The sequence below is a fragment of the Zootoca vivipara genome, chromosome 2 (assembly GCF_963506605.1).
Source record: "Zootoca vivipara chromosome 2, rZooViv1.1, whole genome shotgun sequence".
In the NCBI taxonomy this organism is placed as follows: Eukaryota; Metazoa; Chordata; class Lepidosauria; order Squamata; family Lacertidae; genus Zootoca; species Zootoca vivipara.
This window is the reverse complement of record NC_083277.1, coordinates 4859467-4876537: the sequence shown is the minus strand read 5'-3', so window position 1 is coordinate 4876537 and position 17071 is coordinate 4859467. Positions and strand designations below refer to the sequence as shown.

Sequence of the window (17071 nt, the reverse complement as noted above, 5' to 3'; positions counted from 1 at the left end):
TCGTTTAGTCATGTCCGACTCTTCGTGACCCCATGGACCATAGCACGCCAGGCACTCCTGTCTTCCACCGCCTCCTGCAGTTTGGTCAAACTCTTGTTCGTAGCTTCGAGAACACTGTCCAACCATCTCGTCCTCTGTCATCCCCTTCTCCTAGTGCCCTCCATCTTTCCCAACATCAGGGTCTTTTCCAAGGATTCTTCTCTTCTCATGAGGTGGCCAAAGTATTGGAGCCTCAGCTTCACGATCTGTCCTTCCAGGGAGCACTCAGGGCTGATTTCCTTAAGAATGGATAGGTTTGATCTTCTTGCAGTCCATGGGACTCTCAAGAGTCTCCTCCAGCACCACAATTCAAAAGCATCAATTCTTCGGCGATCAGCCTTCTTTATGGTCCAGCTCTCACTTCCATACATCATTAATGGGAAAGCCATAGCTTTAACTATACGGACCTTTGTAGGCAAGGTGATGTCTCTGCTTTTTAAGATGCTGTCTAGGTTTGTCATTGCTTTTCTCCCAAGAAGCAGGCGTCTTTTAATTTCATGACTGCTGTCACCATCTGCAGTGATCAAGGAGCCCAAGAAAGTAAAATCTTTCACTGCCTCCATTTCTTCCCCTTCAATTTGCCAGGAGGTGATGGGACCAGTGGCCATGATCTTGGTTTTTTTGATGTTGAGCTTCAGACCATATTTTGCGCTCTCCTCTTTCACCCTCATTAAAAGGTTCTTTAATTCCTCCTCACTTTCTGCCATCAAGGTTGTGTCATCTGCATATCTGAGGTTGTTGATATTTCTTCCGGCAATCTTAATTCCTGAAACGGCTTGGGATTCATCTAGTCCAGCCTTTCGCATGATGAATTCTGCATATAAGTTAAATAAGCAGGGAGACAATATACAGCCTTGTCGTACTCCTTTCCCAATTTTGAACCAATCAGTTGTTCCATATCCAGTTCTAACTGTAGCTTCTTGTCCCACATAGAGATTTCTCAGGAGACAGATGAGGTGATCAGGCACTCCCATTTCTTTAAGAACTTGCCATAGTTTGCTGTGGTCGACACAGTCAAAGGCTTTTGCATAGTCAATGAAGCAGAAGTAGACGTTTTTCTGGAACTCTCTAGCTTTCTCCATAATCCAGCGCATGTTTGCAATTTGGTCTCTGGTTCCTCTGCCCCTTTGAAATCCAGCTTGCACTTCTGGGAGTTCTCGGTCCACATACTGCCTAAGCCTGCCTTGTAGAATTTTAAGCATAACCTTGCTAGCGTGTGAAATGAGCGCAATTGTGCGGTAGTTGGAGCATTCTTTGGCACTGCCCTTCTTTGGAATTGGGATGTAGACTGATCTTCTCCAATCCTCTGGCCATTGCTGAGTTTTCCATACTTGCTGGCATATTGGGTGTAGCACCTTAACAGCATCATATTTTAAAATTTTAAATAGTGCAGCTGGAATATCATCACTTCCGCTGGCCTTGTTATTAGCAATGCTTTCTAAGGCCCATTTGACTTCACTCTCCAAGATGTCTGGCTCAAGGTCAGCAACCACACTACCTGAGGTGTACGAGACCTCCATATCTTTCTGGTATAATTCCTCTGTGTATTCTTGCCACCTCTTCTTGATGTCTTCTGCTTCTGTTAGGTCCTTACCACTTTTGTCCTTTATTATGGTAATCTTTGTACGAAATGTTCCTTTCATATCTCCAATTTTCTTGAACAGATCTCTGGTTTTCCCCATTCTATTGTTTTCCTCTATTTCTTTGCATTGCTCATTTAGGAAGACCCTCTTGTCTCTCCTTGCTATTTTTTGGAAATCTGCATTCAGTTTCCTGTATCTTTCCCTATCTGCCTTGCATTTTGCTTGCCTCCTCTCCTCCGCTATTTGTAAGGCCTCGTTGGACAGCCATTTTGCTTTCTTGCATTTCCTTTTCCTTGGGATGGTTTTCGTTGCTGCCTCCTGTATAATGTTACGAGCCTCCATCCATAGTTCTTCAGGCACTCTGTCCACCAAATCTAAATCCTTAAACCTGTTCCTCACTTCCACTGTGTATTCATAAGGGATTTGATTTAGATTGTATCTTACTGGCCCAGTGGTTTTTCCTACTTTCTTCAGTTTAAGCTGGAATTTTGCTATAAGAAGCTGATGATCTGAGTTACAGTCAGCTCCAGGTCTTGTTTTTGCTGACTGTATAGAGCTTCTCCATCCTTGGCTGCAGAGAATATAATCAATCTGATTTCGATGCTGCTTAAAAATAGTTAAAAGCAAATATTTGAAAACATTCAGAAGATTAAAAATCCAGGGCAGTTAAGTAAGAGAGGAAACATTTCTACATGTCTGGATACGCTTGCCTAAACAAAAATGTTTTAAGTGGGTGCTGAAAAGAGTGCAGTAAAGATGCCTGCTTGATGTCAATAGGCAGGCAGTTCCAAAGTTTAGAGGTTGCCACACACTGCATCAATTTAGCCTCTCTTTTTGATCACCCCACTTAAATTGTTCTATGTATATTTTTGGGAGGGGCCATTGGTCAGTCTCACCCAGGGGTGCAGTTGTCTGGGGTTGCAAGGGGTGAGTGGGTGGTAGCAGGGTCCCTAAGACAGCATCCTAGGAACCCCAGCACCCCAAAAGTGACTTCTGACATTATGACCCAGATCCTTGGCCCATTCAATCATAACTGATTTTGTTTGCTCATCTTTCAAGTGCCATTCTAGCAGCAAATTATACATTCTGGACAAATTCTTATGGTCTGTTTCTAATAACTCCGTCTCTAATTTCGATTTTTCTGATTGGAATCCTAATTTTTTGTCTAACTTGAATGCTTCATTTATCTGCACATACTGAAACCAATCGCTCAACCTATCTTTCAGTTGATCATATGGTCTTAACTTAAAATGATTTCCCACCTCCATCAAAATATCTTTGTATTTCAACCTATTCTCATCCATATTTGTCCTCTTAGGTTTCTTTGCCTCAAGTGGTGAGATCCACCTAGGAGTTTTCCTTTCCAACAGGTCCTTATATCTCATCCAGACATTGAACAATGATTTCCTAATTAAATGGCTTTTAAAACCTTTATGCAATTTCACTTTATCATACCATAAATATGCATGCCAACCAAATGCATTATCATGGCCCTCTAAATCCAACAAATCATCATTATCTAACAAAAACCAATCTTTCAACCAACAAAAAGCAGCAGCTTCAAAATAAATCTTTAAGTCCGGCAGGGAAAATCCTCCTCTTTCTTTAACATCAGTCAAAAGTTTATATTTAATTCTTGGCTTCTTCCCCTGCCAGACAAATTTAGACAATATCTTCTGCCATTCTTGAAAACATTTCATTTTGTCAACTATCGGTAGAGCCTGAAATAAGAACAACATTCTCGGCAAAACATTCATTTTAACAGTTGCTATTCTGCCCATTAAAGACAAATTCAACCTCGTCCATATTTCCAAATCTCTCTGGATTTCTTTCCATAATTTCTCATAATTGTCTTTATATAAGTTCAAGTTTTTTGCAGTCATATTAACTCCTAGATATTTCACCTTTTTTACACACTTCAGTCCTGTGGATTCCTCTATATTCTGTCTCTCTTGTAATGTCAAATTTTTATCCAATACTTTAGTTTTCCCTTTATTCAGCTTAAAACCCGCCACACTGCCAAATTCTTGAATTATCTGCAGTGCTCTCACTGCACTCTGTTCGGGATTCTGCAAAGTCAATACTAAGTCATCTGCAAAGGCCTTTAACTTATACTGTTTCGAACCCACTGTAATCCCTTTGACACCTTCATCGCTCCTTATCATATTCAGCAAAACCTCAAGGACAGAGATAAATAACAGGGGGGAGAGTGGGCACCCTTGTCTTGTTCCTTTCTCAATTCTTATCTCTTCTGATACCACATTATTTACAATAATCTTCGCTCTTTGCTCAGAATAAATACCATTAAGCCCATTAACAAAATTTTGGCCAACCTCCATTTTTGCAAAATTTCTTTTCATAAAATTCCACGAAATATTATCAAAGGCTTTTTCGGCATCCACAAAAATTAACATTGCTTTGGTATTTATTTTCACTTCCAGTCTCTCCAAAATGTCTATTATAAATCTTACATTGTCCTGCATATGTCTTCCAGGCAGGAATCCTGCCTGGTCTTTATGAATTAAGTCTTTCAACACCCTTTTCAATCTTGACGCCAAAATACTAGCAAATATCTTGTAATCCACATTTAATAAGGAGATTGGTCTATAATTCTTAACCTGAGTCTTGTCCACATCCGGTTTTGGTATCAGAGAGATAAAGGCTTCTTTCCAAGTCTCTGGTGCTTTGCCCCCCCCCCTAGAATCTCATTTGCTACCTCCATTAAAGGTTGTATCAACCAGTTTTTTAGTGTTTTGTAGTACTTGGAGGTAAGTCCATCCGGTCCTGGGGCTTTGTCACTTTTCAATTCTTGAATTGCCATTTCAATCTCTTGTCTTGTAACCAATCCATTTAGTAGGTTCTTTTGTTGTGCTGGAATTTTCTGTAGTCCATTTTCTTTTATAAATTTCTCTATCCCATCTAAATCTTCTTTTTCCTTTTTATATAGCTGTTTGTAGTATTTTGTAAAACATTTCCTTATCTCTGCAGGGTTCTCAATAGATTTTCCTTCTTCCATAATCTTTATGATTGTATTCTCTTTTTGTCTTTTCTTCAATTGCCAGGCCAACAGTTTCCCACATTTATTAGCCGATTCGAACGATCTTTGCTTCATTCTTCTAATTTTCCATTCAATTTCTTCATTTACTATTTGGGAATACTGTACCTGCAAAGCTTTTATCTCTTTTTGAACTTCCTGACTTTTCGGATTATCTCTCAATTTTTTTTCCTTTTCTTTCAATTTGTCCAAAATATTTTCTTTCTTTTCATTCCTCTTCTTCTTCCAAATTGTATTCTGTTGAATCAAAAATCCTCTCATTACTGCTTTGCTGGCGTCCCAAACCACTGAAATATTTTGTCCTTTATTCAAATTTAATTCGAAATAATCTTTCATCATCTTCTGGGCCTTATTAATTATCTGGTCATTTCTCAATAAAGAGTCATTCATTCTCCATCTAAAAGAACCCTGTAGATACTGTTTCATCTCCATTAGCACTGCGTTGTGGTCTGAGTAAGTTCTGGGGCATATCTCGCTTTTTGTCACTTTTGGACATAAGTCCTTTGTAATCCAAATGTAGTCCAGTCTACTTCCTGACTTTTGCGAGTCCGAGAAAAAAGTGAACTCTTTTTCCAATGGATTTCTTAGCCTCCAAACATCTATTAAATCTAAATTCTCTACCAAATCAAAAAATGTTTTTGGAAGCTTACCATCATTGGATATTTTATGTCTTTGAGTTCTATCCATCATCGTCGATACAGCCCCATTAAGATCTCCCATCATTATGATCTTATAATCCAAATAATCCAACAACGCAGTATGTATAATCTTGAAAAAGTCTGATTTAGCTTCATTTGGCGCATAAATTCCAAGTATCAAACATTTTTCGCCTTGCAGAGATATTTCCACTGCAATATATCTCCCTATTTCGTCCTTAAACAACAATTTAGGATTGTATTTTTCTTTTACATAAATGACTACCCCTCTTTTCTTGACTTTATCAGCAGATATAAATTCTTGGCCCAATGACTTGTTTTGTAAAATTTTTCTATGAGTCCTGATTACATGGGTCTCTTGTAAACAAATAATATCCAAATTCTGCTTTTTGACTACATGGTAAATCTTCCTTCTTTTAACGTTTGAATTTAGCCCATTCACGTTCCACGAAAGTACTATTAACGCCATCTTATCTTACTTTATAATTTAAACGTCTTCCCCTGGCCCAGCACCAGTCCCAGCTCCTAATCCTGCCAGCAGTTCTGGATCGAATGCTCCTGGTCCAGCTCCAGCTCCCAAACCTTGATCTCCTCCAGTTGATAGTTTAAAATCCTCTGCGTGGCTTTCCAAAAATCTTCTTTTATCATCGACCGATCGGATCTTATACTCTTTTTGTTTGTATTTAAATGCCAGGCCCTCTGGAAATTTCCACTTGAAAAAATATTTTTCCTTGTCAGAATCGTTGTCTCTTTGATCCTTTGTTTGAAAAACCACTATGCAATCATTCAAAAAATTAGAGTCTTTTTTCTTTTTTGGGCCTACTCTGTAGGCCCTCAAAATAGTGGCTTTTATCTCTTCTTTATCCAGGCCCCACCAATCAGAAAATTCTTGAGCAATTAAATCTCCCAGATCTCCTTTTCCCTTCTCCAGCTCCGGCAGATTTCTGAGTCTTAATTGGTTCTCCTTATCTTTTAGTTCAATAAAGACAAGCCCAATTTGCGTTTCTTCCTGCAACTTTTCTAAATCTGTTAACTTATTTGTTTCAATATCCGTCACTCTCACATTTAAACCAGAGACCTGCGTTTTTACTTCCTGAAGGTCTTTTTTCAATACACCAAATTCTTCTTTAAATTCCTGGAGACACTTTGTAGTAGCTTTGACCTCTGTAGTTAAACTTTGTAGGCTCTGCTTATTGTCTTTCATAAATTCCAAAATTTGCTCTTGAAAAGCTTGATCTCTGGACTCCCTTCTCAATTGCATTTTTTTTCTCGGTACCCGACATTTTCTAATTATATATTCCGCCTTTATGGCAATCAAATAATTTGTAATCCACCAGGCAGCTAGTGTGCCTTCCCACACCAAAAAGCTGTAATCCACAATATAATTGTTCTATCTTCAGGTCCAGAGAGGTGCCTTCTTTGCAGAGTCCCAAATTTTGTAATCCACTTAGCAGCTAGTGTGCTAGACCAGTAGAACTTCTCTTTAAAAATATTTTATAATCCACACAGCAGCCAACGTGCTAGAAATCACCTAAGATCTTCACCAACCAAGTCACAAATCATTTGTAATCCACACAGCAGCTGATGTGCTGGCAAACACCTTTCCTTTCACCAAAACCCATAATATTTTGTAATCCACACAGCAGCTAACGTGCTGGAAATCAGTTTCGTTTCCTCTTGGTTCAAAACACCACTGTATTGCCAACAGTGGCTGCAGTGCTGGAAAACACTCACATTCCTCCAGCTGGTTCCCCAAGGTCACCAAGCCTTCATGAAACCCAAACAGCTGAGTAGGTGCTGGGAACCAAGTTCCTTTCTCACAGGCACCAAGTACTTTCAATCCATAGGGGTAAAATCCATAGGGGTATAGCCAAAATCTATCACAGTCTATTGCAGTTTTTTCAATATAATTCCAACAATGTGGCAAGTCTTTAGCTTCCAAATAACAATGTCTCAACTTTCCAAATAATTAAAAAAAAACAGACTTCACAGCTCTTTCCCAGTTCTTTTGAGGCTTTGTTACACTAACAAAGCCTCTGTTCTCTGGCTGAGCTGACAGGTCCTCCTTTCCAGCAAATGACTCCCTTTTGGTCTTTACAACTTAATTGCTTAATTGTTCTCTGAGTACTCCTAAATCGTCTCCCCCCCCCTCTCCATAGGGGAGGTTTGACAGCTCTCCAGCAAATGTCTTAGTCTCTAAAAAGTCTTTGCGGCTTCAGTAACTTTTGCTGCTGCCGCTTCAAACAGTAGATAGGGGCTGGCTTCCTTCTTTTGAACCCCTTATCCGTGGCCAAACTTCAATTTCTCCAATTAATCTAATTGATTCCGCTTATTACTCACGGTTCATTGCATTTCGTTTGAAGGAAGAATCGCCCGCTGTTGCCAGTCAGTCTTGCGGCTTCGCGCTGTCAAGGGAAGCGCCAGGTCCGTTCGCGCTGCAGCTACGACCCCCTCGCTCTCGGCGGCTTAAAAAAAAGCCTTTTCCCGGGGAGGGGGGAGCCCGCAAAATCCGCTGCCGAACCACCACGTTCCCAAAAAGCCCTTTTTGGGATTTCTGAGGGCACCCGCTGCGCCGGAGCGACGTGCCCAATCCTTGACGCGCCAGGTTTTACTCCGCGAGCAAAACCTCGACCGACATGGCCGCGCGAGCGACCAGAAGCCCACCCCATTTAAATTGTTCTATGTATATTTTTGGGAGGGGCCATTGGTCAGTCTCACCCAGGGGTGCAGTTGTCTGGGGTTGCAGGGGGTGAGTGGGTGGTAGCAGGGTCCCTAAGACAGCATCCTAGGAACCCCAGCACCCCAAAAGTGACTTCTGCCTCACCACTGCAAAATGCTGGTGCTATTTGCCTTCTTAATAGCTAAATACATTAGGTGCTTCTACGCAGCTTCAGGCAGCTTTGCAATGATCATTACTGAGGGAAATGCAAAACATGCTCTGGAGCTTCATTAACTACAAACCCTGAAATTTGGGGGCCCCTCCAAACTGGTGCCAAAGTTTTGCAATCCTGTTGCACTGCCCCTGAACCGCTTAACTGACTTGCCCCTCGGTCATAGTAATACATCAAACTGGGATCCCTAGAACAGGCATAGGCAAACTCAGCCCTCCAGATGTTTTGGGACTCCGATTCCCATCATCCCTGACCACTGGTTCTGCTAGCTAGGGATCACGGGAGTTGTAGACCAAAAACATCTGGAGGACCGAGTTTGCCTATGCCTGCCCTAGAATTTGCAATTGAATAGTTTCAAGTATGGAGTTGCTGTACTGTATTTCGAAAGTCCTTTCCATTGATATTTTTCTTAGAGATGAAAGCCTTCTGTCATCTAACTAACACAGGCATCTGGGAGGGGCTTCACACATTTGCCAGAATGACATAGTCCCCTGTGTGACCCATGTTTTATGTGTCAATGGCCTTTCAGGTGATCTCCTGGACATGGGGAACGTGCCTGTCTTATATTTTTGCACTTGCTTCAACCCATGTCTAGAACTCCAAGCATTGATTAAACTTCTGTTCCAACAAACGCTGGGCACAGGAATTCATGGGAGCCAAACGCATAACAAAATGTTCAATGCATACAAGGTTATCCATACAAATTACTGAGAGGCAGTATTGCTGAGAGGCCCGTATCCTTTGGGATGCTTATTCTAAATGAAGTATAAATATAAATAAAAACTTTTGAATATTCCACAGGGACAATAAGCACTTGGTGAAAGCTATAGGGGTGGGGTTGTCACTCACAGTCATCATGAATAAGCAGCAAAAAAGAGACTTTGGGGATTTAAAAAAACAGGGTTTTTTATGTCATAAACCTTTATGAGCCAGTGCCTGCTTCATATTTATATGTCTCTGTGTGAATATATAAATACATTATAGTTTGAAAAGCTGATTTCGCAACTGACATTTATAAACAGATTCTGACTTGGGAAATAAGGAGCCTCCGACAATTTTATCCTTGGATGAACAGTGCACATTAAAGCTCATACAAATTCCCTTCCCTTAAATTTCAATGGGTGCTTCTATTGAAAAGCAGTGATTGATTTATTCTTCTTCTCTTTCTCCCTGCCCGCGCCCCCCCCCAAAAAAAATTAGACTTGGCTGGATTGATTCACAGTGACTGCCTCTTACGCAATGGGCAACCTGCAGAATAAGATGGAGAGGACAATCGAAAGGAACTGCTTGGGACCACAGCTCAGCATACAAGAGGCATGGAGCGGTTCCCAAAACCCTACTGAAGAATCTCCACTGGAGTCTTCCCAAGAGGATCTTTTTGAGTCGGAGGATGAGGATTTCATTCTGGCACTGGAGAGCAGTGTGGAGGAAGAGAAGGAACCTTCCGGTTCCAACACGCTGAACTTGCCACTTCCAGCACAAGCAGAAGCCCATCGTGGCCAGGTTCCCCTGAGCAGCACCCCAGGCGTGGTCTCAGAGCTGCATAGAAGCAGATGCCCCCTAAGACAGTCCTCCTCCACATCCCTTGAGCCAGAGGATGCCACCGCTATGGAGCCACCAGCAAAAAGGCAAAGGATCTCTTCCGTGTGGAGATACTTCGCGACAATAAGCAAATTTGTGGTCCAGTGCCGTCTCTGCCATGGGGCGGTTCGCCTCGGGAGGCCTGACGGTTGCCAGCTGGTGGGAACCACTGCAATGCACAGTCACATGATGAGAAAGCACAGAGATGTCCTTGATAAGGCGTCAGGAAGTGGCAAGACTGCATCTTCCAGGCCTCGCACCCGGTCTGTCTCAGGGACTTTAGGATTGACGCCCGCTCTGAACAAGTCAGGCACTTCTAGATTGCAATCCACTTCGCTGGCTTGTGTAGCATGCCAGCCGAGGGGATTCACTTTGCTAGAGAGCACCAGCAGTCAAAATTTTGAGTCAAGGGATGGCAACACCGTGCTGGTACAGGAGGACCGTGCAGAGGAAAGGGCACTACCAGTACTCAAGGAAGGAGGAGCCTCTGGCTTCAAAAGGCCCCACTCCCTAGTCGTCAACTCCTCCACCTTCTCTGGATCCTTTGAGCCAAAGGTTGCCACCAACATGGAGCCACCAGCCCATCATGGGAAAACATCCTTTGTGCGGAAGCTCTTCACCAAGGATGCCAATAGCAAATCTGTGGTCCGTCGCAATCTGTGCCATCAAACTGTTAGTCTTGGGAAGCCCAGCGGTTGCCAGAAGGTGGGAACCACCACCGCAATGCACAGTCACCTCATGAAATGCCACAAAGATGTGGCTGACGAGGCCAAAAGAAGCAGCAATACGACACACTCCTTCCCTCCTAGGCAGAAAAGAAAGGCAAATGACAGTCCCTGTGGAGGAAAGATGGAAGAGCAAGACTCTGTGGCAACTGACACAGGGGAAAAAGCAAGGGTAGCTCCTCACACCGTCCAGGTGAGGGGCAGTGTGACATACTCAAACAGAACCGCACAGGAGATCCTGGGTGAGGAGGACGTCCTCAGCTCAGACGCTGGGTGCCAACGTTTCAGGCATTTCCGCTACCAGGAGGCCGAGGGACCCCGAGAGGTTTGCAGCCAACTCCACCGCCTTTGCCAACAGTGGCTGGAGCCGAAGAGGCACACCAAGGCTCAGATGCTGGACCTGGTGATCCTGGAGCAGTTCCTGGCTGTCCTCCCCCCGGAGATAGAGAGCTGGGTCAGGGAATGTGGAGCGGAGACCACTTCCCAGGCAGTGGCCCTGGCCGAAGGTTTTCTCATGAGCCAAGCGGAAGACCAGAAGGAGGCTGAGATGAGAGACTATTTTGCTCTGGTAATTCCAAGGCCCCAATCCTTTAGTTGTATTTGGATTCACTGATCAATCTTCCAGCTGATAAATTACCAGATCCTCTCAGGTGCTAGGATTAGCAGATGGGGGGCCCTCTTGGTAGTTCCTCCACCCTCAGAGGTTTGGTGGGAGGCAGAAGGCCTTCTCTGTGGTGGCCCCTAAGCTGTGGCACTCCTTCCCCATAGAGGTACATCGGGTTACCTGCATTATACAGCTTCCAGCGAATGCTGGTGATGCTCATTTTTTTACCCTGGCTTTTGAGGTGTATGCTTTTGGGACTCACCTTACTTTTATGAATCCAAGTTTTGAATTGTTTTTAGTATTGTGTATTAATGCCGCAACCTACCCTGGGACCTTAGAGTGAAAGGGAGGGTAAATAATAATAATTATTATTAATTATTAATATTGGCCCAAATATGACGTACATTGAAAAGTTAAGGTGGGGGGGGAAGACAATACCCGAATATAAGCTGCTCCCTTCCTCACTTTCTACCTTCCTGGCCTTGGGGGAGAAGACGGCAGACTACGTTTGGGACAGGCACTGCAATGCCATGCTCCTGGCTGCATACCCGATACTTTTTGTAAGGTGGTGAATATAAGTTGCACTTTAACTTTTCAAGATCACAATTTGGGGGGGGGGAGTGTGGCTTTTTTCCGGCCAATACGGTAATAGTAACTTAATACTTGAACATTTATTCATCTGTTATTTAATGGCACCCCTGGCCTTTGCCTGACCTGTTTCCTGTCTCTCCCCCCCCCCACTTCCTTACATGGGCTCCCATCTCAGGTGCAGGAGATGTCATCCAAAGCAAACTCACGTTTCATGACGGCAGAGAACATCCTGCAGGATGCCACCGAGAGGCCACTGTTCAGGGAGGTCAAGCAGGAGGCTGACATGGACACCACCTCTCTGGGTGAGGACCATAAAGGAGCAGGTTTCAGCATAGTCTCTCCTTCTCTTGAATATGCCTGGATCCTGTGGGTTGCGTTAATGTTTCCTCTCAGGAATCCTTGTTGGGTGGAGACATCTCTCTTTGTAGTCCACCTTATTTAAAGATAAGATTTTTTTCATTGAGTTCAGACTGCATAGGAATACAAACCATAATTTTCAATACTGTATATATATGCATGCAGAGAAAGATTAGGGACAAAGAAAGCTGCCTTATTCTGAATGAAACCAACCACACTCACTAGTAGTGACTCTCCAGGGATTCAGGCAAGGAGTCTTATTTATCCTAGAGATGCTGGGGGGATGCTTTTCCACCAAGTTATGGCCTCTCCCCCTCATGGATTTCCACTCAGGTGGCCTCCCTATTGATATTATTAATTCTGCGCACGTGGAAGCTGCTGGATGAACAAAACTCACCCTTGTATTGAACTAAAAATTATCCAGTCCAAAAATGTAGTTCAGAAGCTTTGCTCACAGAACATAACTTCAAACAACTTAAAGAACAGAAGTTGCATTTACTTAGCGTCATAACTCTTACACTGCTCATAGCATAAAGCATAATAACTTATTTCACAAATACTGTGTATTCCAAGTTAAAATCAGAGCTCTGTCTCTTCTCCATTGCAGCCTCTTTTAGCCTCAGGCTATATTGCTGGAGATGGAGAATAACACACCCATTCTCTTCAGCAGCTTAGAACAAAGAGACACCACACCCAACATGGATGCCTACTAGATTAGCATTTGGGCTAAATCACAGGGCCTAAAATGCCTCCCCGTTTTCTTCGTCTTCCCAATAGGATGTCAAACAACATTTGGAGACAGCGAGATGACCCCAGAGGTTCCTTCTAGACCTCCTCCTCTTTGTGCCGGACTGGGAATGGCTTCTGCCCAATTGGAACAGGTACGGGGTGGGTGGAATCATTGGGGAAATGGGCAGGGGACCACCCGGGTTCCTTTTTCAGACCCCGCAAGAGGTGTGGGATTTGATGGGACATCCCTCTTTCAGGTTCCCGTGTCCCTTGAAGAGGTGGCAGTTCGTTTCAAAGAGAACGAATGGGCTTTGCTGGATCCGGGCCAGAGAGTGCTGCACAAAGAAGTCATGGAGGAGAATTATGCGAATCTGGTATCTTTAGGTAAGGCTTCTTCTTGCTTTTGCCTGATAGATCCCGAGAGGAGGAATAGTTGCTGCTCTTTGTATGCGGCAGTGCATTGTGGGAAACGTCACAGCGTGAGACAGTAGCTAACAGGGCCTTTAGTGTGGCAGGCTCCACCCTGCAGAACTCCCTGTATGTGGAGGTTCGGCAGGAGCCATCCCTGCCTTCTTTCAGATGTCTCTTAAAAACTGTACATTTTAGTCACATCTTTACAATATGGATTCCCCCCCCCCTTCAGCCAGCTAGTATCTGTTGCTGTTATAATGATGTTTGTAAACACGTTTTACAGATATTTAATTATTTTTTATTATTTTAAAGTTTATTTATACTTTTCAAATTTATACATTTCTCTAATTTCACAATCATTTTAACATTTCAAAGTTTGACTCCCTTCCCCATCTTTCTGCGGTTCCTTAAATTATTTTTTTATATCTTCTGCATATTGTATGAAACTGCAGGTTATTACAGTAACCCTGCTGGTGTTTTTATCTGTTAGCAATTCATCTGTAAATATTCAATAAGGCGTTTCCATTCTTTTAGAAAAAGTTTATCTTGATTTCTTAAATAAATAAATTTATCATAAATAAATTTCAATACAATTTAGGTAGTTCTGTCCCTGTAACTCCCAAAAGAAAAGCTTCTGGTTTTGTTTTTTATACAAAGGTTATTTTGAACATCCTTTTCAATTCATTATATATCATATCCCAGTAAGCTTACTGGCTTACCATTTTACAGATATTTATTCTGATTTAATTGAATTTATGCCACAAGCCTCCTTGATATATGCTATGAAAGTGCAGGTCAAAAGGAATCAAATAAGCTCTGGCCCCATCCATGTTATACTTTTAAGGCAGCATTATACCATTAACCAGGCCCTATGCCTATTAAATAATCTATGACTTGCAAAAGTGTGGGGAGCAGGACTATTATTATGATCATAATTAGGTGTCTGTCAGTATGCTCTTTTTGTCATTGATGCTGTGCAATGTGTTTTAATGTTGTACTCCACCCTGATAAAGGGGAGTATAGAAATTGAATAAATAACAATATCTTATTTCTCTCAAAAAAAGGACTACCAATTTCCAGATCTGGCATCACATTGCAGAAAGAATGGGAAAATGAATTCATTGAGGGCTCTGAAGAACAAGAGACATTAGCAGGTAGGTGCTTAATTGAGATGGGACTCCCTGCATTTTTGGCCTAGCAAGTTATGCAGATACCTGGCAGACATTTTTATTTCTGTGAGACCAGACTCCCATGCCCTCCTTAATTAAGCTGGTGGGCACCAGAGGGAGGCAGGACCTTTTTAGTGGTGTCTACTGCGCTCTGGAATTCACTTCTGAAAGAAACAGCAGGGGCTCCCCTCAGTTTAAAAAAATATTTATAAAAACATACCTGTTTTCTCTTACCTGTAACTGAATGCTGAAGACGTAGCTCTCTACCCTGGCCTTGAGACCTGAGACGTGTTGTGAGAGCCCATCCCTTTCCCGGGACTGTAAAATTTTCTAAAATCCTTTTTAAAATTACGAATTTTATATTGTTGTAAACCACCCCAGGACCTGCTGACGGAGGGAGGATTTACTACTGCTAATAATTTATGCTACTTGTTTCACACACAAAAATATTTGGTGCTTGGTTATAGAAAAACCTCAAAGCAAGGCACATGTTGTATCATCAAACTACAGTTTTCCCCTGCAGGATTTGGGTTGTGCTTCGCCCAGTTAAAACAGAAATTCAAAAGATTAAAAATAGTAATAAACTACAAGCACATCAGTATTCTAGATATCTGGGTAGACTTGTCTGAGCAAAAATGTTTTAAGCAGGTGCCAAAAAGGGTGAAGGCACTTGTCTCATATCAATATGCAGTGAGTTCCAAAGTATAGAGACTTCCATACTAAAATATCAATTTCCTACAACTGCGGAACATATATAATGTGGCGTGTGTAACAGTTGTTGTTGTTGTTTAGTCGTGTCCGACTCTTTGTGTAACAGTATCAGTTACTATTTCCTTTTCACCATCAGAGGCTGTTTAATGTATTTGAAAGGATTTGCCTCCCCACTCAATATTTTCTACTTTCTTTGATTCTTTGAGTTTCCTTCCTGATTTGAGGATCTGTTCCTCCTTCTTGATTCTTTCAGGTGATGGGCGTGAAAGGGATGAAGAAAACATTCCTCAAGGAAAGAAAATTGAACTAAAGCAGAAGTGGAGGAAGAAACGCTTGGCTTCTGTGGGGGCTGGCTTCCGTGAAGTTCCAATACTAGCAGAACATCATGCAGGCAAGAAAAGGAATATTGAGAATGGAGAGAGACTGTTGATGTGCTCAGAGTGTGGAAAGGGTTTCATTGGCTGGATGAACCTTACTAAACATCAGAGAATCCACATGGGAGAAAAGCCACATGAGTATTCAGAGAACAGGAAGCAATTCTCTCACAGTTCAGACCTTAGTGCACACCAGAGATTCCGTGTTGGCGAAAAGCGCTATAAATGCTCAGAGTGTGGAAAGAGCTTTGTTCAGAACAAGTACCTGAGAGTGCACGAAAGAATCCACAGAGGGGAAAAGCCGTACAAATGCTTCGAGTGCGGAAAGAGCTTCAGCTGGAGTGGAAACCTGAACAGGCACCACAGAATCCACACAGGGGAGAAGCCGTATCAATGTTCCCAGTGTGAGAAGAGTTTCCGCCATGAATCAAGTCTTAAACTTCACCAGAGAATTCACGCAAGGGAACGCACTTTATAAACATCAAGGTTTGGGTGGAATACACATGTTAATTCACATTACAAAATTTGCACATGGGAGAAACTCAACGGCTAGGAGCCGGCACCCCCCAAACTTGGCCCTCCAGCTGTTTTGAGACTACAACTCCCATCATCCCTGACCACTGGTCCTGTTAACTAGGGATGATGGGAGTTGTAGTCCCAAAATAGCTGGAGGGCTGAGTTTGGCTGGCTAAGAGCCATGAATCACATTCAAGAATCCCCACAGGAAATGAGTTTGGGATCAGCATCCTTCAGAGCAAACCGCTTTAGGTCGTAGCAAAGAATGCCAGGAGAGTGTGGCTATGATGGTATCCCTTCAGGAGAAAGCACATGAATAATTACAGCAACCTTCACAATCTGGTGCCCTCCAAATATTTTGGACTCCAATTCTCATCGGCCACATGCATCACAGCCACTGGGTTCCCCCAAAGAACTTGGGTGGTGGTCTGTATTTTGTAGCAAAAACCCACCTTCCCACCAAAATACAGAACAACCACATAGGATTTGCACCAGCCTGGGGCTATTGGGAGTTGTACTGCAGCATCTCGTGGCTTCGATGTTTTTGAATATCATTTATCACTGTCCCATTGTATTTGAAAGGAATTATTGGGCATCACTTTGATTGACTTGTTTATTTTTAGAGTCACATTCCCCCCCCCCCTTATGACTTACTGGCATTGCATTGTAGTAGGATGTGAGCTCTTTCATCATTTCTGTGGCTCCTGGGCTGCCTCATGTGTAGCAGTGCAGAAAGGCGAGCGTGCTAAACCACAAATGCTATGCAATGCAATGCAATGAGCTATTTCTGCTTAGTTTTGTACACAGCACACACATTTTGATAAATAACGAACTTTTGCATTGCCTTGGCTACATTTGATAATATGTCTTAGAGATGCCAGTTTTGTGCGGATGCCTTTTGGACATATAGACTGGATCTGAGCACATCAAAGGAGAGTTTGACTTAAACGTGTTGTAAATTTAAACAGGGAAATCCGGGAGAGAAAGACGGGACTCCACAGCGCCATCTGGTGCCATAGTGTTGTATGTGATGGGCACTATGTATATAATGTGCTGTGTGTATTTTGTTACTATTTGTA

The 17071-nt window shown here is 42.6% G+C and overlaps 1 protein-coding gene across 1 annotated transcript in view; it reads left to right on the top strand.

Annotated features, from left to right (window-relative positions):
* Positions 1-15954, top strand: part of LOC132591804 (zinc finger protein 501-like) — a 54415-nt gene extending 38461 nt beyond the window's left edge. Inside the window, exon 5 of the mRNA XM_060272243.1 lies at positions 15656-15954. Coding sequence (XP_060128226.1) covers positions 15656-15954 — 299 coding nt within the window. The remainder of the gene's footprint in view (positions 1-15655) is intronic.
* Positions 15955-17071: the final 1117 nt, after the last annotated feature.